At 39.5% G+C, this 26,884-nt stretch overlaps 2 protein-coding genes across 3 annotated transcripts in view; one reads left to right on the top strand and one right to left on the bottom strand.

Moving 5' to 3' along the window:
• Nucleotides 1-445: 445 nt before the first annotated feature.
• bhmt (betaine-homocysteine methyltransferase) lies at nucleotides 446-16,052 on the bottom strand. Its single transcript, XM_048528315.2, has 8 exons — nucleotides 15,962-16,052; nucleotides 14,635-14,767; nucleotides 13,530-13,648; nucleotides 11,083-11,274; nucleotides 5,875-6,022; nucleotides 3,838-4,020; nucleotides 1,512-1,740; nucleotides 446-701 (listed from the first exon to the last, which is right to left on the bottom strand). The coding sequence occupies exons 1-8, from the start codon at nucleotides 16,001-16,003 to the stop codon at nucleotides 509-511; spliced, it is 1,239 nt and encodes a 412-aa protein (XP_048384272.1). The 5' UTR covers nucleotides 16,004-16,052; the 3' UTR covers nucleotides 446-508.
• Nucleotides 16,053-16,124: 72 nt separating this feature from the next.
• dmgdh (dimethylglycine dehydrogenase) overlaps nucleotides 16,125-26,884 on the top strand; it is a 128,767-nt gene continuing 118,007 nt past the window's right edge. Inside the window, exons 1-5 of one of the 2 annotated variants that reach the window (XM_048528276.2) lie at nucleotides 16,125-16,196; nucleotides 16,313-16,450; nucleotides 17,421-17,598; nucleotides 23,251-23,349; nucleotides 26,113-26,277. In XM_048528276.2, the coding sequence (XP_048384233.2) occupies nucleotides 16,332-16,450; nucleotides 17,421-17,598; nucleotides 23,251-23,349; nucleotides 26,113-26,277 (561 nt within the window). In that variant the 5' untranslated portion in view covers nucleotides 16,125-16,196; nucleotides 16,313-16,331. The other variant, XM_059644823.1, reaches the window with a different exon arrangement.

Below are 26,884 nucleotides of genomic sequence, written 5' to 3'. Positions count from 1 at the left end.
AGCAACCAGACAGGTTTCAATGGATAGCCAGCAACCAGACAGTTCAGGCTGTGGTAAAATTGCCATTGTTCTACTGGCCCATACAGCTACTCTCTCATTAAACAGAGAGGTGATTGGTGGTGGTTTAACCTGTGGGTCGCCCTGCCTTGGGTGAGGTGACAGTCTGGGACACACAGTCACTTTTTGGTGGTCTAAACACACCTAAAAGCAAGTGCCAGGAAAATCCCCATGACATTTTCAGCACGTATTTATCATGTGGTATTCTAACACTCGTGGGGCACGTGACTTACTCGATCCTCCACCAGAACTTGGGCATAGGTGTAGGTTGGCAATTTGCTTAAATTCCACTTCCCAGGTGGAAGAAGTCACAATGAAATTTTCTTCAACACATCAACAATTTATATAAACTCTTTGAAAGAAAATACAAGGTCATTTATTCACTGGATTCAAACTTTATTTATTCTATTTGGTAATTTTCAACAGATTTTGGTGATTTTTGGCAGATACATTATGCAAATAATCCAGCAACCTTTTTCTGCTTTTCAAACATCTCTTTCAATTGGTTTTCGGTTGTCACCTCTCTTTGCTGCATTAAATCTTGGTCTCCTTTGGTCACGCCCCAGCTATCTGGCTTGGAGAAACTGGCTGAATACGGTCGGCCAGTTGCAGGCACCAGTTTCTCCCAATATGCCCGCTGAGCTCTGGAAAACAGGGCAAAGAAAATGCTTTAGCTTCTGATGCCGCAAGCCACAGAAGTCTGCAAATGTGGTTGACAAGTTTCTCTGTTGGTTCATGATTTTTCAGAAAGGGTTACTGGCTGTGGCTCATTAGGAAAGCAATGGAAAATCTTTTGTCTCCTGTCTTCTTGAAGGCTTGATATCATGCTATGGAGATTTACACCCTGCGTGTGTTCCACTAGTCTGCCATTATGCTCCGGAGGGAGATCAACAGTTCTCCAGCTTCCAGGAGTTTTCTATCCGTGGAAATTAAAAATAATGTCTGAATTAATACAATAAACAAGATTAGGTATGAGTTAATGGTAGTTGAATAGCTAATAATGAACAGGCACAATTAGCCTAATGGCCTTCTGGGTTTTAAATTCCCAAGTAGGTCAGTTTTGAACAAATGTAATTAAGACTTTTAACATGATTTTATTGTAAAAGTGTACTAACATTTAAAAGTTGAGATGTATTGACCAAACTATGGTTATGAATTGCTGATTTATTTTCAATCCCACTGCTGTAAAGTTTATCATAAATCATCTGACTTTACTTTAAAATTTGTTTCAGAGTCAGGAAAATTGAAAATGTTAGCTCCTCCATTCTTTAAAAGTATAATTCTCAGTGGTAGTTATTTGATTTTGGGCAGTGGTGTAAAACTGGCAAAGTCAGCTGCCACTTACACACCTCTCCTGATTTCTTATGGTTTTACACTGATGAACAAGGTGAAAATTACTCTCAACAGATTGGTATATGTTTGAAACATACACAGGAAAGTTTCATTATTCATACCTTGCTCGTACCCAAGGCTTTGTGTGCATTGCCAGACCACCTCCCCAGGCATCATGCTTCTCTGAAGCCACTGGAAGGAAGCCCCTTTCAGCTGCTAGCTCTTCTGCTACAGCCCTAATGTGATAGGGTTCAAATCCACAACAGCCACCAATGTAACGGATTCCCAGATTATATGCATCTCTTGCATATTTATGCATGTCCCATCTGGTGAGAATTCGTGGCTCCAGAGCTTTTTAAAAAAAAATTCAGGTGGTAATTCACATGCTCAAACTGCAATAGCACAGTTTTATATTACTTTCAAAATAAAAACAAATAGAAAAATTGTTAAGATAACAAGGTGTAGAGCTGGATGAACACAGCAAGCCAAGCAGCATCAAAGAAGCAGGAAAGCTGACGACTCAGGTCTCGACCCTTCTTCAGAAAATGAAGAAGTGTTTAGACCCAAAACATCAGCTTTCCTGCTCTTCTGATGCAGCTTGGCCTGCTGTGTTAGCTCTACACCTTGTTATCTCAGATTCTCAAGCATCTGCAGTTCCTACTTTATCTAGAAAAATTATTGCTTGTTTCTGCCCTGAAAATACAAGGTGCATAAAACTGCCTTAGATTTACAATTCTGAGCTTAATTTTGTACCAATCCGCAATTCCTTAGGTGGGTTGTCAGAGGGGGGTGGGGGCACTGTGGTGTCTCCATCAATTTCTCACCATAATTGCACAATCAGCTGTGGCAGCTTCTGGCACTTTGATTTGCCTTATTAGAGGTCCATCCTTTCTGAGACAGGAGTTGTTTTATGGTAGAATCAGGGCGTGGCCCACAGATATATTTCTGGAGGGAGGGTTGTGCACCAAGATCAGGTGATGAGTGTATTTTCATCTGTAAGTGGGTGACAGTATACGTCCCACTAGGAACCCAGATCAGGCAAGCTCTCCTCCTTCCTTCACAGCTTAGCCCACAATGTCATGGTGTCTACAACCAAATGGTTCATGTAACTTTAATGTCCTTCCAGTGCTCCTGCAAACTCCATGGGGTCAGCACTGGAGGGTGTCATAGAATATACAGCATGGAAACAGACCTTCAGTCCAATTCATCCATGCCAATCAATTTTCCCAGACTAAACTAGTCCCACTTGTCTCATTTGGCCTATATTTCTCTAAACCTTTCCTATTCATGTCCCTTTCCAAATGTCTTTTAAAATGTTGTAACTGTTCCTCTACCACGGATCATCTTCTGTGAAAAAGTTGTCCCTCTAGCTTAAGCAACCAGAAGTACTCCAGAGAATTTCAGAAGCTTGATTTCTATATTTTTGTTCAGTTACAGATTGTGATAGAGAAAAAAAAAGCTCGAATAAAGTTCCTCTCTGTAACTCAATCCCTGGTCCGCTTTAATAATTAACATGTATGGAAAAGGACGGTCTCCTGTGTAGCCACTACAGATTCATTGAAAGGCTCCTGACTCTGGCTTGTTCATCCATTACTCCTAGCTGGGAGTACAACTGGGTTCCAAATCTCACTAGGATTAGAATTTCAGTCCCCACCTGTTGGCCTGAGCTCAAATCCAGTACTGGATGATCACTACACTGGAGGTGAACAATGAAAACATATTTCCAGAGTTTCCCAAGACTAAATGAGCTGGAACTGAGTACACTTGGACTTCTGACTTTATGGGCCAGTTGCAAACCCTACGGCAGCACTGAGGAAGACTTTCCCCTTAGGGCATCGTTGACACAATATGATTAGAGTTTGAAGATCAATTGCCAAATTCAGAATATTTAGACCAGGCAGAAGCAATGTTAACAGATCAGCCAAATCTGTGCCACTATGCTATTTGGAGGTTCCCTGTTGTCAACCAGATTCAAGGACTTGTTTTTAGTTTAAATTGTCATCTTGACTGCACTACTTGTTGGATAGAAGGCTACGGTACTTCTATACAGGATGCTGGAACTTAAAAGTTCATGCACTCAAAAAAGAAGTTACTTCACTGAAGATCACCTTATAAGAGATTATTAAGATCAAACATGTTCTCAGTAGCAGGTTGAGAATATGATTTTGCTTATGTTTTCAATTGAGAGAACTCTGAATTTCTACATTTACTAGCACAGATCTTTTTTCTGCTTCATTTTTATCCAGCTATCACTTCTTATCTGTACATGTGCAACTGAAGTCAGATGCAGAGTAACAAATGGGAGGGGCATAGGCTTGACTCAAGGCCTACCAGCAACTACATACAAATAGAAAAAAAAATCTAAAATCCCAATAAATGCAAACAAAATTAGCCTAAAGCCTGTTTAATTTTACAAGAGGCATTAAAGCAGAAAATCTAAACATTTACCAAATGGAAATTCTGGAAGATCAATGAATCCCTGCTTGTTGCAGTCAGGTGTGTGCAGAGCAATGGGCTGTACCATTAAGTGCGCTTTTAGTTTTGCAGCTTCTAAACCCTCTTTCATAAGCTTCATAGTTTTGAGGCAAGTGGCTGGGTCAAAATGGCAGTTCACTCCAACAATGTCAGCACCTATAAAATAGGAACGGAAACATCATCTTTACGTTGTTTGAGATGTGAGACGCTAGGAAACATTGGCATGCAGAGGGACATGGGTGTCCCTGTGATTGAATTAGAGGAATTTCACCTTCAGGTAGAGCAAGCAATTAAGAAAATCAATGGTATCTTGGTCATTTATTGCAATTGTATAGGGCTTCAGTAAGACCAAACCTGGAGTCTTTTGGCCAATTTTGGTTTTCTTAGGGAAGGAGAGATATACTTGCCTTAGAGGGTTTTCAACAATGGTTTACTTGACTGACTCCTTCAATGAGAGGGTGAAATTGAATAGACGAGGTGTGTATCACTTGAGTTTAGAAGAATGTGGGGGTAATTTCAGTGAAATATATCAAATTCTTAAACACTCCGGTAAGGCAGTTTTCTCTGGATCAGGAGACTAGAATGAGTGACCAGAACTTGCAAATTACCATTTGTTCACTTAAATATGAGCTGAGGAGAAAATTCTTCAGGCATTGTAAATCTTTGGAACTCTCCATTGCAGACAATTATGGATGCTTTCAGTTAATTAGCAATAATTAGTTTAAATTAATGATTATAATATTAAAGTTAAATTATTGATACTTTAAATAAAAGATGAAACTTTAGCTGTATATGGACTACTTCAGGCTCAGGTGATGCCGTAGCCTTGGTTTGTCCAACATAGTCATAAAGAGTTTATTCATGAGACAGGTTGATGGATTTTGAGTACATTGGAATCAAGAGATGCAGGATATGTGTGAGAGGATGGAGCTGAAGTAAATCATCATTGAATGGAGCAGCATGTGTGAAGGGTGAATGGCCCTCTCCTGCAATAGCCAGAAAACAGATGCACAGAATTTCCATTCTGCGAGAATCTATTTGGTCTGAATACACTTATTCAATTCCTTTAAACAAACTGACAGTTTGGCAGAATTCTTAGCTGACATCCACCAACATTTTGCAAGTTTTACGAGTTAGAAAGGTGAGCAAATACTGAACTGTGGGACGGAACTGAAGCTCATGGCAGATGGCAATAGCAGCAAACTCTCCTGCCTTCCACTGAGTCATGATACTCACTTCTTCCACAAGTGAGCAACTAGCTGACTCCTACAGTTACCTGAAGGATCATGTGAGCTGTAGACAAGGAAGTGAATACGAATAAACTGATAAAGGTCATGCACTCAAAAAAGTTACTTTGTTGAAGATCAAGAGATAACAAGGTGTAGAGCAGGATGAACACAACTGGTCAAGCAGCATCTGAAGAGCAGGAAAGCTGACGTTTTGGGTCTGGACCCTTCTTCAGAAAATCAGCTTTCCTGCTCCTCTGATGCTGCTTGGACTGCTGTGTTCATCCACTTTGTTATCTCAGATTCTCCAGCATCTGCAGTTCCTACTATCTTTGTTGAAGATCACCTGTGATTTCTGGCTGGCAGAACAATCAGCAGAAAATCAATTATTACTGATGTGCTTTGAACATATCAGACAGTAGTCCACATGTTCCAGTCAAGAGGTGAGAAGGAGTGCCTGCTGCTGACTGCAATTTAACTACAAACTTATCATGTTATGATAAGTCAATGATCTTCTAATGCTGGCTTCAGCAGGGAGGTAGTTACAGAGTGAGCTGGTGGCCAAGTGATGACTGCAGTTCCAGTGCAGTCACGCTATGTCGACATGAAGTGAAGAAATGCCATTTAAAAGACTGTCTTCAACTCACTGACATACACTGTTTTTAAATGAAATCATTACCCCACTCCCTGACATACTGCATAGCCTCCTGTGACTGACTGTGTTTAACCCCTTCCTCACCACCCCAACAATACTCAAACCCCTGCCAAACAAGAAATGCCTTACCAGCCTTTACAAGTCTAACTGCACAGTTTCCTGCTGACACCCCAGTCAAATCACCCTGTGGACCAATGCACAAAGTGGCACCAACTGGTTTGCCGGATTCTTTCAAAACATGAACTGCCCACTCTGCTTCCTCCACATGTTCAAAGTACTGCAAGAGACAAAGTACCAGCATTTAGACAGCAGGAAGAATATTACAAATCTTCTCATTTTGAAGTGTCTACCTGGAAAACAAAATAACAAGCTGTTAATTTTCCATGAAAGATTTTCCAACAAAAGCATGGGCCCATATTTTCCACTTTGCTAATTTTATCTGAAAATTAGATACAAGTATGTAATGTCAGTAGAAAGCACTAATTATTCATCTTTGCTGAATAAAACTTTAGTAATTGCTGCTCATTTAATACTGCAATGTAGGGAGAAATTAAGCAGGCAAAGAAACCTGACCATTTGTGTTGCGCTTTTCAGGCTGGCGAAATGACCCAAGGAACTTCAGTGAGCATTTGGGAGGAGGCCAAAATAAAACATAATATTGGAACAAGAGGCTACCTTTTGCTCATGGAGCTCTGTGACAGATTGCAGAAATGCAAGATTATCGGCATATATTATTGATTTTTTAAAAAATTTAGTCCAAATCAATACACTTTGTTTAAAACTGACTCCTAGGATATGCTGTCATCGTTAATTAATTATGACAATGAAATTTAACAGTATAATTGTTTATATTAATTGACAAGTAATCCCAAAAACTTCCATATCCACGTTGGTTAGTTGAACTGGAAGATTGGAAAGGACACTAGTCTACTGGAAGTATTCATGTAAAATTGAACATGTTCCTAACAAAAAAAGTGAAGAATATAATTTATTATACTAAGATAACAGAGAAAGATTTGGAACAATTTTGATTTTAACTAACGTATATTATTTTTCTTTGTCAGATGCCTAACAAGCTGGGATAGTATCTAGGCTCATATAAAGCCTGATCCAATGAAAATGATTTCTTCTTCATATCTCACATAATCTTCTGTGATTGCTACACCTTCATTTTACTATATTTAATTAACCTACACATTTGTATTCCTGCTCGAATACTGTATGCTTGAATTATAGAACAAGATATAGTCAAAATGCAGCAAAACTGGAAATTTATGATGGTACTCCAAAGCAATTTCCAATACCTATTTTGATGGCAAGAGGTCATCATTCGACCTCCAGCATGAAAGCATGTGTTGGTTCACTGGAAGTATCTGCATTAAGAATATGCAAATGTAAATAAGTTCAAACTGCAACATGACTCATCATTTCCATCAATGTGTCAAACTGAGTAGAAACCAATTTTTAAAAATTTATTCACAGGATGAGGATGTCACTGGCAATGCCAACATTTTCACTGCCCATCCCAGCAGGCAGTTAAGAGACAACCACATTACTGTGGGTCTGGAGTCACACATAGTCCAGACCAGGTAAGGATGGCAGTCCTTCTCTGAAAGGACATTAGCAAATCAGATCGGTTTTTCCTGGACAATTGTCACTGACTTCATTGACATCATTCGACTCTTAATTTTAGATTTTTATTGAATTCAAACACCACCATCTGCTCATGGCAGGATTTGAACCCTGATCCCCTGAGCATTACCTGGGTCTCTGGATTAACAGTCCATGATAATACCACTACGCCATCACCTTCCTCACTTAATATTGAACAATTATGGACTTTAACAAAGATTTCAAAACATCACTGCAGCAATGACCAAAGTAGTGCCTGATATGGAAGGGTGGTTAAAAAGTTGCTGCTTTGGTAACTGTACAGCAAGTGTGAAGGAGGAAGTTGTGAAAGCATCGAAGAGGCTGAAGGGAAGTCCTACATTATGCAGCAACTCTATGGCAATTAAAGCCTCAGAAGTTTGAAACAGGCAGCTCAAATTGCAGGGAAGATATGTCACAAAGATAAGCCAAATGTGCAAATCACCATTTGTGCAAATAAAGTCACAGATCTCTCACCACTTACACCACAGGGACCCTCCAATCATCTATCGAAGTTGGTCACTTTTTTAACATGAGATCTGACATTTCCTTTCCCTGCCCAATGAAAACACGCAGACTGCAAGGTAGTAGAAGTATTTTATTGAATCGAGCAGTCAGTGTGAGTGATGTAGGACTGTTACCATGTTTGATCTTTGGGGATACACTTAATTCCTCAGTGTGGTAACATTCACCACCAACTGATGGGCACATTGTCAGTCACTGAACTGCAGTGAATGTATAAGGTTCACTGTGTGCATCAGTGCTGAGAGGCTCCTGCGCTGTATAATCACATATAGCTTGTTGCTTACGGAGATAGCAGCTGTTGTCTTCTATTAGTGTTAATTATTCCTGTTAATTCTGTGCCAGATGATTGCTGCTATGCTACTCCATGAATTCCCCTTCTTGAGGAACATCTCAGAATACTAACTGATACTTGTTAGCATGAAATAGCATTGTGGTGCAGTGGCAGTGTTCTTTACTTTTGGGACAGATGGTATGTATTCAAGGTACAACTGGTCCCTTATGTCTTAACATATACGAACAGGCTGGTTAAAAATAATTTAAAAATATCTGAGCCAGAATTTCCAAGCAACAGGCCAAAGAAATGAGGCAGAGGAGACCTTATGCTCACTAATGCTAGGGTGTCAAGACCTTGTCATAAATTGTGGCGACAAGTCAGGTTGGATGACCTGCATTTGAGGGACAAGACGGGGAATTACTTGCTCTCTCATATTATAACCACTTGCTCAGTAGGAATTTCTGTCTTTCTTGGTCCTAGCAGTCCAAGACACTGCCATTGTGAAAAAGAGCAACCTCCCCTCAGAACCAATTCCTTCAGAAAGTTTGGGACCTTGATGCCTCATCACATCTCAGCTGCCTAACATTCCAATGAGGATTAGCAAGAGTTTACGGGTCACAGTTCCTAGAATTGCCCATGAAATTCCTCAGACATGGAGAGAGGGATTTATCCTCCATGCAGAGGAATCTGTCTGTGTGGAATAAGTAGGAAAGGTCACGCTCCGCCTCAGTGGGTCTATGGGAGAGGGGTGGGTGGGAAACCTGTCTGAAATGTGGCCTGGCACTGATTGGTCATCCAGGTCCTCAGAATGCATCCAAGAAGGGAATTTAATGTTTCACCCAATAAGTTGAAAGTAACAAAGACTACATTCTAATCCCAAAACCTCCGTAACAAAAATGGCACCAGTCTTGAGATGCTCCTGTGACGCCCATTCCTTGTACAACTGCTTCCACTAAATCTTGTTAAATGCTCACTGGGAAATGGTGGTAAAGAAAATTACTGTTTCAGTATCATAACATCTTCTAATGCTTTGGACAAGTAGCAAACAAGTTCAGCATCCCTATAAAGAACCCTGAACACTCAGGACACTCAAGGCATCTATTATGTATCAGATGGCACTTGCTTGGCAACGATGTCAAATGATTCAACAAATATCTCATCCTATACTTCCTCCTAAATATCGATTCTCCTACTATATACAGGTGTCTTGTTCAGCTGGGACAGCTAATAGATGGCACACTCAGGTAAAGGCCAGCTCTTCAATTCATCCTGAGGATTCTCTTTGCAAAGAAGGCTGACTCGGATCACAATCTCAACTGCTATTTTATCTCTGGACCAGAGATGCTGGTCATGCCCTGCCTCCAAATGAGACAATGCCCTTCAGAATGACGTCTGCTCATTTCTGCTGTGCAATACATAACAAGCTGGTAATGCCACAGCAATGAAACCTTCAATGTTGCCATTCAGTCCTTCACTTCCATTACAAGGATTGGTCCCAATGAGGCTAAACAAAAGGACATTATCAGCCCCTCACTATCCATAGAAATGCAGATAAATGACTCATGAGCAAATTAATCTAATACATATCTTACAATCTTCAAATCTCTGCATACTCACCTACCTGAATAAATCAGCTATCACCTTGCTCCACGAGTTTAGCGAGGTTTTTTTGATAATAAAGGATCTGTTATGTTTTCCTATGTACAGGGTTGCTGTCAAACAGGAGATCATGTGGTCCAGCAATTTCTGCTTTAGTTTGATTCAGACCATGAGGTGGTATTTTGGGTAATGGCATTTTAAAAATATACTTTCTTTGCCATTGTAATGCAAATAATGAGGCAACAACACTGTTGTTCTGCTTAAAGCAACATTGCTGACATTTCTCTGTGATATTAGTGCAATTTGCACCATACCTTTTAATAATTATTTTCCTTCATGTCCATCTATGGCCTATGGTGTGCGACTTTACAGGATTATTTGTACCTTACCTTTTTACTCTTCTTTAAGTTGTGCAAATTCTTCTGGACCTCCTGTAGGTCCTTGAGTAGTTGATATGGAGCTCTCCTTCAGTAGGAAATTGCCACACTTGCTTACTCCTTAGCATATTTGGGATCATCGCCCCCATCAAAAATCTGATAGGTATGCTTCATTCCAGAGGTTACCAGTACCTGCAGGACTTGGGCACTAAATTGTGCTTTTCTCAATCTTCGTTAAGCCATTTTGCACAAATACTGTGCACTTCACAGCTGAAACTTTAATATTTATATACTGGTTAAGTAGCTTGTTAACTGCTTGTCTAAGAAGTTTCAAGTGTATGGTGACTGGCTTGTCGTTATATTAAACTACTAAATAAAAATTGACTAAATTGAAACCACATAATTGTTAGTGGACTGCAAATAAATGGCAGACATGGCACTCTGTATTTTCAGATCAACAGAGGAAAGCAATAGCCACTGAGTTTTTAAACTCAAACCCCCTCCATAAAAATCTGGAACTTGGTTGGAGCTGAGAATAACTGTAGAAACGGATACGTACTTACCAGAGAAGGGAACAAGATAATTAGGTATGAATAAAATGCATTCTAAATCAGTTTGCTTAGGAAACATAAGATAGAGGAAACAAACAGAGCAAGCTGCAGTCATTTGCCTGGCATGACTCCCATGAACTAAGACAAACTAATTTGTTAGGCAGCTTGGTGCAAAATAAGTACTGCCAAAACTATTAAACATATCAAAGACAAGTAATCCAAAACTAGCACATTTTTCCTCTGCTCTATTATCTTGTTTCATATTTTTTTAGACGTGCATGCAGACAACTTAAAAGTTATTATTTTCTCTTAGATATGTCAATAAATATTTAGAAAGCAGTTAAGTGCAAAGACCATATACCTCAGCAAGCATGAAGTCGACATTTTTCTTGATAAAGACATCCAGTTGTTTCCTGAAGATTGCCTTCACCTCTGTCTCACTTTTGCAGCTGAGGTAGGAAGGGGTTTGGCTGACTCCCCCAGCAACAAGAGCATCTCCTTCATTAGCTACTTCCCTAGCAATGTCACAAGCAGCTTCATTCACTCTCAGGCCCTGAAAGAGGGGAAAGCACATGAGGCTACAGTATTTTACAGGGCAGCTGCAGTGACAATACAAAATATTATAACTGGTGAAACACAAAAGCAACTTTACTTGGCCAACTCATTTCGCAATTTTATATGCAAACACTGTCAAGAAAGCCAAGGGCAGAATTTATGCTTCAGACATGATGGATCATAGGCTGAATGCACTGCACATCATGAATGGAGGCCCATGAGTCAGTAGCTTTGCTTCATTAAAATTAGATAAAATCTCCACAGGCCATGATCCTGGCTGTATGCCACAATGGCACCTGCTGATATCCATCCAATTTCAAGACTATGAAATGAAGAATCAATGAGATTAACTTGTAGAGATCTGCTACAATAGCCACCTAGACACATGCAGCCCAAAACTCTAGCAGGAGCAGATACGGGCTCAGGGGAAGGGAGAGAAGTGACAGAGGAGAGAGAACAGTGAAGAGAGAGAGACAGAGAGAGAGAGAGAGAGGAGAGGAAGTAAGAATACCCAGCACGTCCAGGACCTAAAACAGATGTAAACAAATTTGCTGGGAAAGCTCAGCAGATCTGGCAGCATCTGTGAAGGAAAAAACAGAGTTAACGTTTTGTGTCTAGTAACCCGTCCTCAGAATTGAGGAAGGTTCTAAGGGTCACCAGACCTGAAATATTAACTTGATTTTTTTCTTCACAGAGGCTGCCAGACCTGCTGAGCTTCCAGCAGCTTCTCTTTTTGTTCCTGATTTACAGCAGCTGCAGTTCTTTGTTTTTTTACGTCTAGGACCTAGTCTGCTTGTAACAGAGATAATGGGAACTGCAGATGCTGGAGAATTCCAAGATAATAAAATGTGAGGCTGGATGAACACAGCAGGCCAAGCAGCATCTCAGGAGCACGAAAGCTGACGTTTCGGGCCTAGACCCTTCATCAGAGAGCCTCACATTTTATTATCCTAGTCTGCTTGTGCTATTTTGAAGAGATACGATGATATGATGATAATTGTCTAAACTGGCAACATTGTGCTGAATTTCCTAATGAAAGTCCAAGCTGTGAACACAAGATCATTGAATCCAGCCGGCTTGTACAGAAGAGAAAATACTTACACATATGTAAACAGATATTCTGGCAGAAATTTGGTTACTTCTGAAATTAACATTAAGATAACATGAGACCCAGGCACACAGTTGTGATACATACATTTGCCTGTGTGCATGTCTGAAGTGCTTTTTGGCATAATGATATTGCTTTAATTTGTTTGTTGCTGTCAGTGAATGGAGTAAGTTATTATCTGGTGTAGAAGAAGATTTATGACTAAAGCTTCTTTTGTGAACTTCAGGCAATTTAACATCACGCTATCTGTCTCCCAACTTGCAACAAGTCCTCCTTACCCTTCATTGTGCCCTTGCTGATCTTGTATATTGACTCCCAGTGCTTAGCATCTGAAAATTAAAATTCTCTTCTTCAGCTATATAAAAAGAAAATCGGTCTGCTTAACTTTTAGCCTTTTGTACATTCCTGCCTCCTTATTCCATCCTTCATCCATCTACTCCCTCCTTGTCCCTTTCTTCCATTGCCCCTCCTCAACTCCCCCCTTTAGTTACCATTCCCACTCTTTCATTGGCTTTGATCATTTGTTCTCATTTTGCCCATGACAGACATTTAAGGTCAAACAATGGCTCCAGCAAAGAAGATCTCCAGTTATAAAGATAAAACTGGAGACACTGGAGTATTTCCTTTGTAGAAGTGAAGGTCAAGAGATTTGACGGAGGTATTCAAAATCATATCGATCCATACAGAGTAGATAAGGAGAAGCTGTTCCCTCTTATGAGAGGATTGTTAACAAGAAAACATAGAGCTAAAGTCAAAATGAAAGGATTTCTGTTTCACACAGTAACTGCTTATGATCTATAATGCTCAAATTTTTGATAAAGAGACTGAGGCATTCAAAAGAGAATTAGACTGTTATTTACAAAGGGTCAATGTTCAAGGATGCATGGGGAAGGCAGGAGAAATGGCAAGATGCTAATTCAGAGGGCCACAGCAGACACAACAGGCCAAATGGACTGCTCCTACACTGTTGGTTGTAGTATGTAAATAAAAGCTTTTCTTGTAAAATATTATGCTTTATTGGGCACGTCCAGAACTATTGCAGTTAAGCTATTTCCTTAGAAGTAAGATCTCTCTACGTGTCTGAGGAAATGGACAGAAACTTACAATGAAGAGATGGAATGAGAGTGAAAAAAATCAGGACTTACTGAAAATTTTTGTTCCACATAATTTCCTCTGTTTTCCAGCTTGTCTTCACTTGCATAAAAAGTGAAAGTCTGCATGACTGTAGAGCCTGCTCTGAGGAACTCACGGTGCAGCTGTCTCACTGAAAGAATAGCAACAAAAACAAACTTTAAAATACTTAATCTTACGCCTTATGAGAACACCTGCCAAATGGCTGGATGTTACCCAGGAGTTAAGTTCTTGAAAGGCACAAAGGTGACTCTGTTATTGTTAATACTTGGGTATCAGACTCACATCAGTCCATCAAATCAAACCCACCAAACTATACAATGTATAATGATGCTCACACCAGCACATTGTAAAGATACAGAACTTCAGAGTTGTACTCATTCCTTTTTTTCAAAAAAAGTTCACTGCAAACTCTTTCAAAACAGAGAAGTCCATCAGGCAGCATGGTGGCTCAGTGGTTAGCACTGCTGCGTCACAGCACCAGGGATGTGGGTTTGATTCTACCCCTAGGCAACTGCCTGTGTGGAGTTTGCACATTCTCCCTGTGTCTGCATGTGTTTCCTCTGGGTGTTCTAGTTTCCCCTCACGGAGCAACGATGTGCACATTAAGTGAACTGGCCAGGCTAAATTGTCCATAGTGACAAGGGACTGTGCATGCTGGGTGGATTAGCGACGAGGAATTGTGGAGTTATGGAGATAGGGTGGGGGTTTGGGTCGGATGCTGTTTGGAGGATTGGTGCAGATTGCATGGGCCAAATGGGATACTATGAACATCATCAAGTCATTTACTTTATATTTATAGATGACCAACTTTCTGAAATTACCCAAAATATCTTGATTCTGTTGCAATCCTGATCACTACATCAAAACAAATTATGTATCTCCATTAACTAGTCCACCCAGAGATATCCATCTCTAGTCAATCAGAAATCATGATGAGAAATAGGTGGGGCTTGGGGATGTCAATTACACCTTCAAAAAAAGGTTTTTAGCAAATTTATCTGATTTCACCATGAACCTACTAAGATTGCCATGCAATATTAACAAGTCAAGCAAAAGTTTTATGTAGCAGCAGTCTTATTGGCAATAAGAACCAGGTCATGGTTGCTTTGGTCATACCAGCCTCAGGATGCTCTATTGTTGCTTCTGGAGTCCAGGGTCCAGCTTTGACATATCCTCTCTTTTCAAGGGCAAATACAAACCCCCCATCTCCAATGATGACCTCCCCAGAGGACAAACGCTCCAGAAGTCCCTGCAATAAAATTTGATGTCTCAATCATAAAAATATATCAAGGCAATAAATAGTAATGTCAGTTATTAAAAATGTGTTGGTTAGAATAGTCAATAGGTTTCATTAGAGAGGCTCACTGCACTCAAGTATAGGAACAAAATTTTGTAGATATGCCCCACATCACTGAAGATGGCATAAAGGGGCAGACAATCAAGATTTCAGTCCTCAGGTAAATATTAAGATCCATAAGTGGTGCATTACACAAATGCTGTGTCTAATGCAGGGAGCACATCAACAGTTTGTTTTACAGTATGATAATCAGTACAAGCACTGACAACAACAGCCCTACAAGTATTTCTGAGAGACTCTAATATTGAAACTATCAACTGGCTCAGTTAATCCAGCCATTGTATGGGGAATCTTTTCATTTTCGAAGGTGGGATAATGTAGGAGGCTGGGTAAGTAAGACAGTGAACAGACAGTAGATCCATGGCTTTATCTAAGAGGAAAAAAAGATGTAGATATTGTAAAAACATTTCATTTGGAATGTTAGTAGACTTGTTGGGAGCACGAGGAAATGGCCAACGCTGTTGGGACCTGATGGCTTTCCTGTTGTAACCTGTATCACAGTGAGTGAAAGACAGGTCACATGTACCAAGGATGAAACCTTGCATTTCACCAAACTAAGTGGCCAGTCTGTTGAAGAAATGATTAATTTGATGTGTTTTTTTCTAAAGTGAGTGTTTGGAGGGAGCATGCAAACCCCCTTCCCAGGAGACGGAGAGAACTGCGAGGAAAACAGCGGCGTTCACACCTATGGATCTGCAACGTGCTCCTACATGGATCCGTGCCGAGGGGTAATGTCAGATGGTGAGGGTAATAAGGACATTTGGTGAGGGGTAACAGAATATCTAGCCATAAGTAATAAAGACATGAAGGGTAATAAGGGCAGTTAGTTGGGGGTAATAAGGACAATGGTGAGGGATAATAAAGGCAGTTGAGGGGTAGTAAAACCAAGAAAAAGGAGGGATTTCTCCAGCGATGGAGAAACCTGCGCTAAGCCAACGCCGCTTCTTCCTGTAAGAAAAGGAACGCAACAAAATCCATCATTATTACTTGGCGGGACAAACATTGCGCAAGAAGCAGAAAAACTTTTGAGAAATAAATCAGCGCATCAGCAGTTAGAAACGAGGGTGGAGAAAAAAAAGTTGTTACTCTTTTGGCAGCGTTCTTTCCGTCTTTCCCGACTGGTGGCATTCCCAAGGCACTGACTGGCTCTCTATACAAACACTGCCGCGTTCCTATTCCCAACTCCTACTGACCGCTAGCTTCGCACGTTCTTATAAAAGAGAGGAGGAGGTGGTCATCTTCCCTGTACCCGCCTCCCTGTCACTCTCATTGGTCTCCCGGGAGAGAGGTTGGAGACCAGGCTCCCTGCGCACGGGACAAGGTTACCGAAAAGTTGGGAAGTGTTTTGGGGAGCGTCGGAGTTTGGGTAAATGTACAGAGAGAGGGTGGGGAAGGAATTATATAGATTTATTTCATGCAATTTTCTGTATCCAACAGGATCTTTTAGGATCTGGCCATGTCGAGGCTGCTAAGGTGTTTCCCTTCTCCTTTTCTTCGTGGAAAGCTGTCTGTGTTAGCGGAGTGCTCCCGCTGGATTCCTGTCCGTCCCATAGGCAGTGCCCCATCTAAGGAGGGGTGAGTGCTTTCCTGAACCTCTTTGCACTGTCCGCACAGAATACACTTTCTGCCGTTCCACTGTATCGCTGTTTTCATTGCATTATCCTTGCAATGTATCATTGCAAGTCCAGAGTGCCTCTCAGTGAATCAATGTTGCAAAGATCCTGGGGGCGAGGGTTACATGAGATCGGAGACTGACTTTTTAATATGTTTCATTATCTTGAATCTCTAGCACCACCTGCACCCTAGCCTTTAATCTGTCCAACGTATTCGTAAAATTAAGACACTGCGAGTCCAGCGTTGAATGCGTCCAGCATTCAATCCAGTACTGAATGTAAATACGCCTTGTCGTTTTGTTTTGGATGTGATGTGGGCATTGCTGGCTAGTTGCCATGGAAGTGGCTCTCTCGGCTGTTGCAGAGGGCAGTTAAGCGTCAACTACCCTGCTATGGGTCTGGATTGATATGTATGCAAGGAAAGGAAATGGCCTTCCCACAAAAGTTTTGAACAACTGACTTTATATTTTGGATTTCGTTGAATCTTTAAGTCCCAGCAATTGTGTGGTGGGAATTGAACGAGAGCGTGAGCCTGATTCTCTGAATTATCAGTCCAATAATAGTACCATTGCACCACTGATTTCCCAATACAGGTCCACTGTTATCGATGATAACTTGATCAAGTACTGACAGTTTACCTTACATGTGCATTTTGGCATATACTCGCAGATAAACTGTGAATCTTTAAAAAATGTCAAAGGATACACACAACAGCAGGACTATTTGAACAAAGTATGCATGGGAGCACATTAAAGAAAGCTACTATGATACCAAAGGAGCATGCAATCTTTGTGCACGATATATCCCATATATTCTATTCATAAACATATGTGAAGTTTGCCACTGCTTTAACTGGTTACTTGTGCACATTTGCAGCCAGTGTCACATGTTGAAATAAATGGATTGATTCTTTGTGTTCTTCTGCACATTAGCAATGAAAATAACCAGACACAATTCCCTCTGAAAAGATGGAAAGATAATGCAGAGACAGTGATTGTCGGAGGTGGCTGTATTGGAGTTAGCCTGGCTTATCATCTTGCCAAAGCTGGGATGAAAGATGTCATTTTGCTGGAAAAGTCGGAGCTAACAGCTGGCTCTACGTGGCATGCAGTAAGAAAACAACTTATTTATTGTGAAAAGTGACCATTTGTGTCATTTGATCTTCATTTTCTCATGAAAGCAATTGTGCTTAGTATCATGGCTCAGTGCACTAGTTTAGGTGGCATAAATTACAAATTGGTGTCGGTTTAGGGGTGCAAGCAATATAACGAAAAGTTCATCACAGAATCACAGAATTCTTACAGTGTAGCAGATGGCTGTTCAACCCATGGCTTTCTGAACCAGTATTTCGAGCATTTCCAATGTCCTGCCTTTTCCATATAACCCTGGACATTGTATCTAAATGATAATCCAACATCCTCCTGAACGTCTTAATTGAACCTGCCTGCACCACTCTTCCAGGCAGTGTTTTGTATACCCTAATTACTTGCTGTGTGGAAAAAGCTTTTCTCACATCTCATTTTGCAAATTACTTTAAGCCTGTACTGTCTTGCGCCCAATCTTTTTGTGAGTGGAAACAGTGTCTCCATATCTGCTCTGCCCAGTTTCCCTCATGACTTTGTAAACTTCTATTGAATCTGCTGTTAGCCTTCTTCTCTCCAAGAAAAAAAGTCCTGACTTCTCCAATCTATCTTTGTAACTGGAGTTTCTAACCACTGGAATTATCCTTGTCAATCTCACACACTTTCTGCAATGTTCACATTGTTCCAAAAGTGGGGTGCCAAGAGCTGTACATAATACTCCAGATAATGTCTAACTGGTGTCATATACAAGTTAAATATAACCTCCTTGCTCCTGTATTCTATGCATCTACAAAAAATGCCAGGTATACCCTATACTTTATTACCTGCTAACTGTTTCTGAAAAGCCCTTTAGTGACTTATGTATGTATAGACCCACTTCTGTACATAATTTAGGGTAGCGACCTTTATTTTTTGCTGTATTTCCAAGTTCTTTCTACCAAAATATATCAACTCTTACTTTCTGTCTAATGAATGCCATTTGCCACTTATCTGCCCACTCTACCAACTGGTAGTATTTTTCCCAATCTTCCTCACAATTTACAATGTTTCCAATGTATCATCAGTGAACTTGACAATTGTCCAGCAATGTACCAAGATCTAGATCTTTAATATAATCAAAAAAAGCAAGAGTCCTACAACTGATTCCAAGGGAACCCCATTGCTAATCATCATCCAGGTTGAAAGTTTGTGTTCACTGAAAATGATATTATTATATCTGTAAGGACTGTCTGAATAATGACAATGCAACAGGCAGAGCTGAATACCACTTTCCTTCATCCTATACAATTCTTGTCCCCAGGATGTCCTTCATGGCTTTGTGGTCAATAAATTACTGTAGAAGAGAGGTCATTGTTGGGCAAGTTGACATACAGCTAATTTGTTTACAAAAAGCTCCTACATACAGACATAAAGTTATTGAACTGTTTTTTGGCCAATGATAACTGTCAGGTGAATGTTAGCCAGGACATTGGAAGAGCTTGTTTTTCTTTGGACAAGTGCCGGGAAGTCTTTTGTGTATCTGATGCTGCCCCAGTTTGACATTCAGAGTATATTGCCCTACAACCAGAATATTGTGGCACACATCATCTTCAGATATAAAGGGGTTCTTGAACTTTGTATAATATTTGAGAATGTGTTAAGAATCCAATGAGTTTAGCTGAGACAACAAAAAAAGAGGACAGAAGTCGAGTGGTTCACTAATTCATATCTTTTCATATCTAATTCATTTGTGTCACCGTGAACAATTTCCTGTCTTCTGGCTCAAAGCTTTGGACATGGGTAAAAAGAATTCTTCACAGAAGGAGGAATGATAAAGCATATTTTTCTAGAGTGCAGCAGGGCTATATCAATGAATTAAAATGACGTTGCAATGACAAAAGAAAAGCCTGAATTTGTCTTTAATACCATGTTCAAAACACTTCTTTTGAATAACATTCAAATGGTATTTTATATAACTGTAGAAAGAGTGATTTTTTTATTGCTCTCTGTTAACTGTTTTCCATTTTTTTTGGAGGGGGTCAACGGCAGACAACAGACTCCCTTGATGGAATCACACAATTTGACGATCATTAATATTACATGATTTAACAAGCATTGATAGCTGAATTACTCATTCATTAATTTATATATATATAAAAGCTGTAATATACTGCTATTTTATATATGTACATATATGTTCTCTTATACTTAATGCACTTTGTTAATAGTGTACTGCATTTAGTGTCGATATATTGTAAAGGTACAGTTTCTTAAGATTCATTTTTATGTCAAATGTACAATGTAAATAGACACTATTATTTTTTATTTTGAAGTATGTGCATGCTGCATGGCTCTATGATATGCTAGATGCTCCATTGCTATTCCCCAATTACTAATCCATTCTAAAATGTATTAATTAACTTGTACAATAGTAAATATTTTAATGTATATTTTCTACTGCAGCGTATCTTATAATGAGGATAAGTTATAACTCGGAAAAAGCATTTCAGTGTAATATATGTGTATGTATTCTGAAATAATATCCAGTATTTGACTTCCCATTTTATATACAATTGAATTTATATTCAGTTGTATTCTAAAATTCCAGTACAATGGCCAGTTAAATAAATAAATGTAAATAAAGGCTGCTGCAAGTAGTGCATAAAGTGTTTGGTTATTTCTTAGTAAATTATCAGTTCCACAATACAGAATTTCTACCAAAATGTACTTTATTAAATGATTACAAATACCAGTCTACATAGAGAACTTAAACTTGGTTTTAACTTAGGGTGAGGAGATGTTGTTTGATAATTGATAGCAAAATCATAAAGTGTGTGTTTATGAGTGTTTGCTACAAAATTGTGAACAAAATTTTCTTCAATTATTGGAAATCTAACCTATTTTTACACAAGTAATGACAGTGAGGGCAACTCATATAGATTAAAGAGTGTGGCTCAAACCTGTGCACAAAAAGGAATTGGAGATTGGAATGCCAATAATTCTAGAATCGCTCCAGTTTCAGCACAGACTCACTAAGCTGAAAGGCTTCTTTCTATGCCATGACTACTCTATTGACTCTATACCACTGCCTATATAGAGGATGAAATTGGAAGAGGCTGAAGAACAAGTCAATAGGATATGATCAAGAGACGAGAGGAAAGTGATGAGGGAAAGATAGCAAAAATAAATCTTGAATGGTTTGCTGGCCATTTCAGTGAGCAATTAAGAGTCAGACACATTGCTGTGGACCTGAAGGCACATGTAGGACAGCCATGCAAGGACAGTAGATTTAGTAGATTTCATTTGCAAAGGATCATCAGTGAATCCGATGGGTTTTTCTAATAATTGGGTAGTTCATTCAGCACCATATTAGCTTCATTTTCCTGATATATTTAAACATAGTAGCTATCTGAGAGGATTTGAATTCAGGTTGCTCACTCATGGGACTGGATTACCAGTCAACTAACACAAAACACTATGCTTCTTAGAGTAGCTTATTGTCAGATCCAAATTCTAAAGCTGGATCCTAAACGTGTCTAATTTTCAGCAACATAATTTTCAATGAAAGCTTTTAAATAAAAAGTTGGAGCATTAATAATTTTCAGCATATTTATAAATATGATGAAGTATTGTTTGCTAATTGATCTGTTGAAATATAGCATGGTCTAAAACTAGTGATACAGGATTAATGAGGCCATTAAAAAAACAAACAAGCCACTGGGAGTTATTCCTAAAGTGATAGAATTGAAAAGCAGTGAAGTTATATTAAAGTTGCATAGAAACAAATGCAGAGAATGCTGGCGAATCTCAGCAGGTCTGGCAGCTTCTATGAAGAAAGAAACAGCTAACATTTTGAGTCCGATATGGCTTCCTCAGCACAGAAACTCGATCAGATCGCTATTGTACACAATTTTGATCTCCAGAATATAAAAAAAGTGACACTAGAGAATATCAGAAATTATATCGATGATATTGAACAGGCTGGGACTCATTTTCCTTGAATTAAAAGGTGGTATAGTTCTTTAACATTATAGCGGCTTTTATTCAGCTGAAGTTTCCATTGTGAAAAGACCAAGACTAGCAACCATTAAACAAAACAAAATACTATAGCGATTGGAAACCTGTAATAAAATTGAACATACTGGAATTATGTGGCAGGTTTGTAATAATCTGCAGACAGAGAAACAGAGTTAATGTCCCAGGTTGGTGATTGCTATAACCAATGCTAAGGATAGGTCATTGACCTCAAATATTAACTCAGTATTTCTCCCCGCACCTGCCGCTAGACCTGCTGAGCATTTCCAGAATTTTCTGTTTCTGGGCCATTAATATAAGATTGTTGCCAGAAATTCAACAAGGAGTTCAAAAACAGTGTCTTACCCAGTGTGGCTGAAATGTGGGATGTAGTTGAGTTGAGTGAATCTAAGGAAGATGGAGAGATACCTATAGGAGAAAGGGATATGCAGTTCTGACAGGGTGAGATACAAAAAGTTGGGAGGAAGATCGTGACATCTAAACATGTCGTACAGTCAAGGTCATTCTGAGTAATTACAAACCATCAATGGATTAGAAACTTCTTTTTTAATTTAGTCCTTGCTTCCGTAATTTAACAGTCCATTAGAAATTTAGTTACATATCTCGATCTAACATTCAGTAGAAAAGTGTTTGAATTGTTTAGGTACTCTAAATCAGCTGTTCTGAACCCTTGGAATGAGCTTTGTTTGTTTTGAATTTGATCAATAGTTCTGAGAGTGTCTTTGTGTTGATGAACTCTCATCTGTTGTAGAGTGTTAGAAAACTGCAGGTTCACCGCGACCTTCTCCTGATAATGGTGTTTTCTGTTTTTGTATGCTAGAGCAAGCTATTGAATTCATTTACTGTCTTTCACAACCCAAAGTGAATTTCTTTTTGTAGTCTGGTGACTGTCTTGTGGGCCAATGCAACAAACTTCCACACAGGAATGTCCCGTAAGCATGAATGAGATAAACATCGAGAGGTTTTTGAGAGATGAACAATCTGTTGCAGGGGAGGTGATATTGATTGAGAGATGGAAATCAGGAGGACTGCTTTTCACTTACTCAAATAGTATCATGTGTTGTTTTACATCTATGCAAACAGACATATGTGAGCTCAGTTTAGAATTTCTGAAAGATGGCACCTCTGACCTCACAGTACTCCCTTAGTACTGCTCCAAGGTATCAACTAGAATTTGGTGAAGATTGAAGTGGGCTTTCAGATTGCAAACTGAGAGGCTCAAAGATGAACGTGCTACCTCTGAGCTGGGTGGATCAGATTTTGCAGCAGGCAATATTATGAGCAGTTGGCAGGTCAAAATTGTGGCTTATTTTCAATCATTACAATTTTCAATCAGTACAATTCACTAACTGGATTTCGTGACATTCACTGCACTTTCAAGACATTTGGGTACATAGTTTCTTAATATGGTGCTTCAGTTAATTTAAATGTAACAACTTAATAAATTCTTCATTGTCAATAACAGAAGTTGGTTCAAAATAGTTAGTCCCTGGCGTAGAATAATTAATAGTGGCTTATGCTGTACATTTTCTGCACTTTAATTGAAACAGTTGGAAAATTCCTTCTGAATTAGGTGTCTGCCCTTGTTCCCTTAGGTAAAGATTTTCAGACAAACTCATTTTTGCTTTATTTACATCTTAACTCCTAGTATTTGGTTTTTCTTTAGGCGGGTTTAACAACATATTTTCATCCTGGGATCAATTTGAAGAAAATTCATTACTACAGCATCAAACTTTATGAAACTTTGGAGGAAGAGACTGGTCAGGTAGGTGCCTCTATTAATCTAAGTATTTTCTCCACCATCCATTACAGTAAATGTTTTATGTTCAAACCATATTTTATAGAGAATCATAGAATCCCTACAGTGTGGAAACAGGCCTTCAGCCCAACAAGTTCACACTGACCCTCAGAGCATCCCAACCAGACCCGGACCCCAATAACCTGCCTAATCGACACTTCTGTGAGCACTACAGGGTAATTTAGCATGGCCATTCCACCTAGCATGCACATCTTTGGACTGTGGGAGGAAACTGGAGCACCCAGGGGAAACCCACACAGACAAAGGGAGAATGTGCAAACTCCACACAGACTGAGGGTGGAATTGAACCTCTCATTGTTCATTGCAAATTGATTGGAAATTTATTTAGAGTGTTTGGAATGATTTAGATGGCAGGACCATGGGGAAAAGGTGACAAAGAGACATTTTAGCTTCACCAGGAGTAATCTGTGAAAATATGCATTTTTATTTATTTTTAGAATGCAGAAGATCTAGTCAAGTTCTGTAGGATTTTTAAATCAAAAGATCACATAAGTGAGGTCAACATAGGAGGAAAAAGGAGAAGAAATGTTAGGCTAATTTGAAAACATTGGCAGGTAGTAAAGGAAAATGTGGTGTGTTTGATCATTCATGGATGTAACAAAGTAAATTAATCAATCACCAATAGCTTGAGGAGGGTGAAAGCTTCAGGTCTGGATATACTTCATGTGTGAATACCTAAAGAAAGCATCAGCAAATTAAACTTGTCCTTATCACTGAGATTAGACATATTGACATATTGTCAATATGACACCAGAAAGGTGCAGCCGGATGATGATAAATAAAATACCAAGACGTGAAATCTTGCATCAGTTGACGGCTAAGCCTTCAATGTGGTAAACAGGAGATTCAAGCTCATTTTGAGCTAGAGTTGTACTACCCACCATATTGGGTTTTTGCGTGGTATTTATTACCCACACCAGATATCTAAAAAATACTGATAATTAAAATCAGCGTCATCTGCTTCTTGGAGGACCTTTTGATGTACCTAGCACTTGACTCAGCAGACACATGGAGCAGCTCAAGAAAGCAGGAGGAACCCCTTACCAACACTATTGAAAGAGTTCAAGTGGTATTTTACATTATTTGATGGTTTTTCATTTCAAGCGGTTAGCTCACTATATCATACTTTTTGACATGTTTCTTTCCTGAGGAGAGTTCAGCTTGTCTGATGAGAAGAGGACCTTGGTGTTTCACTTTTTGCTGGCCAAGGTGTAACTGTATTCTTGGCCAGAGGAGAAGGGCGAGCAGTTAGGAAGACAGCAGAGAACAGGACCAGCAACCAGAAGAGGGAGGAGGAGGAAGGCACAGCAAAGGAGGTCATTTCATTTTCCAGATTAGAAGCAAACTGAACTAGACAGTCTGCCATAAGGGATCTGACTAGACTTGAACGATGGTCACTTTAAAGAGACTTCTTGTAATGATGAGATCCAGCCATATGGGAGAAAGCCATTGTCTGTGCTACTTGCAGGGCAGTATTTTGACTTTGAGTTACAATGTAAAACCAACAATATTGGATTGGTTGGATTTCTTTTCTTTTCAGTTTTTCTTTATGGCCTACCTGGGAAAGTATTGATCACTGTTAATGTGCAACATTGAGGTAGTAAGTTCAACTTCCATTTTGGTGGCTCTAATGCCACAGAACAAATGATAATTGATTCAAAATTCCAAATCTACGTATGCTAATGCAAAGCTATTTCTACTTGAGAGGAATATAACACAATTGGTGGTTGTAACACTTGAGCCAAATTTAGATTTATTTCTTCACATGGGGTTATAATGCAGCATTTGGGAGAGGGACAGTGACAAGACAGGTTGAACCCTGTCATATGTTTGGCCCTCAGTAAGACCCATGGAAAGTAATGCATTTTAAGTTCTTAAGTGCAACTTTTCACCAACTCTGTAGGATGTTATGGGTGAGCACATATATGTCAGCAATATTCCCTGTAAGATGAGTGGTCGTGTGGATGTGCAGCAACCTGGGAATTGCTGCACAGGGTCAGGGACAGGGATTTCCATATGAACATAGCGGTACAAAAAAAGTTACAGGAGGTGCAATATTAAAGAAACTGCTCGCTCCTTCAAAAATAAGAAATGGGAGGGGGCACAGTGTTTGCAATTTCCATGAATGTTACAAGAGCAGGCTGTATTCACAGCTGCAGAAGCTAATCTCATACACTGCAGAAGTAGTGGAAGAAATTCACATGGCCTATCGTGTATCGTGAATTGGATTGATCATGAAACATAAAACCAATCCTGCAAGTCCATTCATTTCTGTCATTGGAGATGCAGCTTTCTTATAACTTGTTCACACTCGGATTTGCAGAGTGCTTGCCTCTGACAGACATAGAAACAGGCTAATGGTAGAACTGCTGAATAAACTGCCAGCTATATTTACAGCATTAAATTCTTCATGTAGTTTTATAGGTACTTCTCTAACAAACAGCAGAGACCCCCTGAACTCAATATAGGAAAAAGCAAAGTGGACATAGAACACTACAGTGCAGTACGGGCCATTCGGCCCTCGATGTTGCACCAGCCTGTGAAACCAAACTGAAGCCCGTCTAACCTACACTATTCCCTTATTATCCATATGTTTGTCCAAAGTGAAGTTGGGCAAGAGAGGTCTTGTTAATAGTCTTGTCAAAAACATTTGTGATATGCCAGAATTAACCACATTCTCAGTTGTTACTTTGGGAATATTTTCCACAGGCAGTCGGTTTTCATCAGCCTGGCAGTGTTCGGATTGCTACCACCCCAACGCGAGTGGATGAATTTCATTACCAAATGACCCGGACACGGTGGAATGTAACACCACAGTTTTTGATTGGGCCGGAGAAGGTGCAGGAACTCTTCCCTCTGATAAATATTGACAAGGTAAACTGGCTCTCAGTCGATTTCATATTAGTCGATCATTTTGCTGACGTAGCATTTATTTTCTTTTACCATTTTACCTTGAACTACCTAAGTTATGTAAGCAGTTTGGATATTATTGTCAATATTTATAAAAGCTTTATCTTGAACAATATTTCGCAATATTTTGTGGAACTTCTTCCACTTATCCTTGCAAGCAGGATCGTTCTTGTCAAAAGAAATGTGTTAATATTTAATACAGGTGTTAGGTGCAGGAGAGTTCATGAGCATCTCCCAAACAATCAGAATTTCCTCTTACGGTCAGTTTTGTTTTGCACATAATTCTTAAACAAATATCAAATGTTTTGGAAGCCAGGCTTGTGTAGCTATCTGCTGTCAAGTAAGGCTTTGCTAGTTTATGTCCATTTAAGTATCTAAAACTTTCTTGACAGGGTGGATAGGGAAAGGATGCGAGATTCTATAACTGTATAAATATAAGGGCTATCCTATTTAGAACAGTGATGAAAAGAAATTGTTTCTCACAGAGTGTCTTGAGACGTTGGAACTGTTTTCCTTGGGAGAAGGTGGAAAGAGAGTCTTTAAATATTTTTGAGGCAGCAGTAAATATATT

The sequence above is a fragment of the Stegostoma tigrinum genome, chromosome 3 (assembly GCF_030684315.1).
Source record: "Stegostoma tigrinum isolate sSteTig4 chromosome 3, sSteTig4.hap1, whole genome shotgun sequence".
Classification (NCBI taxonomy): domain Eukaryota; kingdom Metazoa; phylum Chordata; class Chondrichthyes; order Orectolobiformes; family Stegostomatidae; genus Stegostoma; species Stegostoma tigrinum.
Note: the sequence above shows the minus strand (reverse complement) of the source record. Positions and strands in the feature narration are given on the sequence as shown.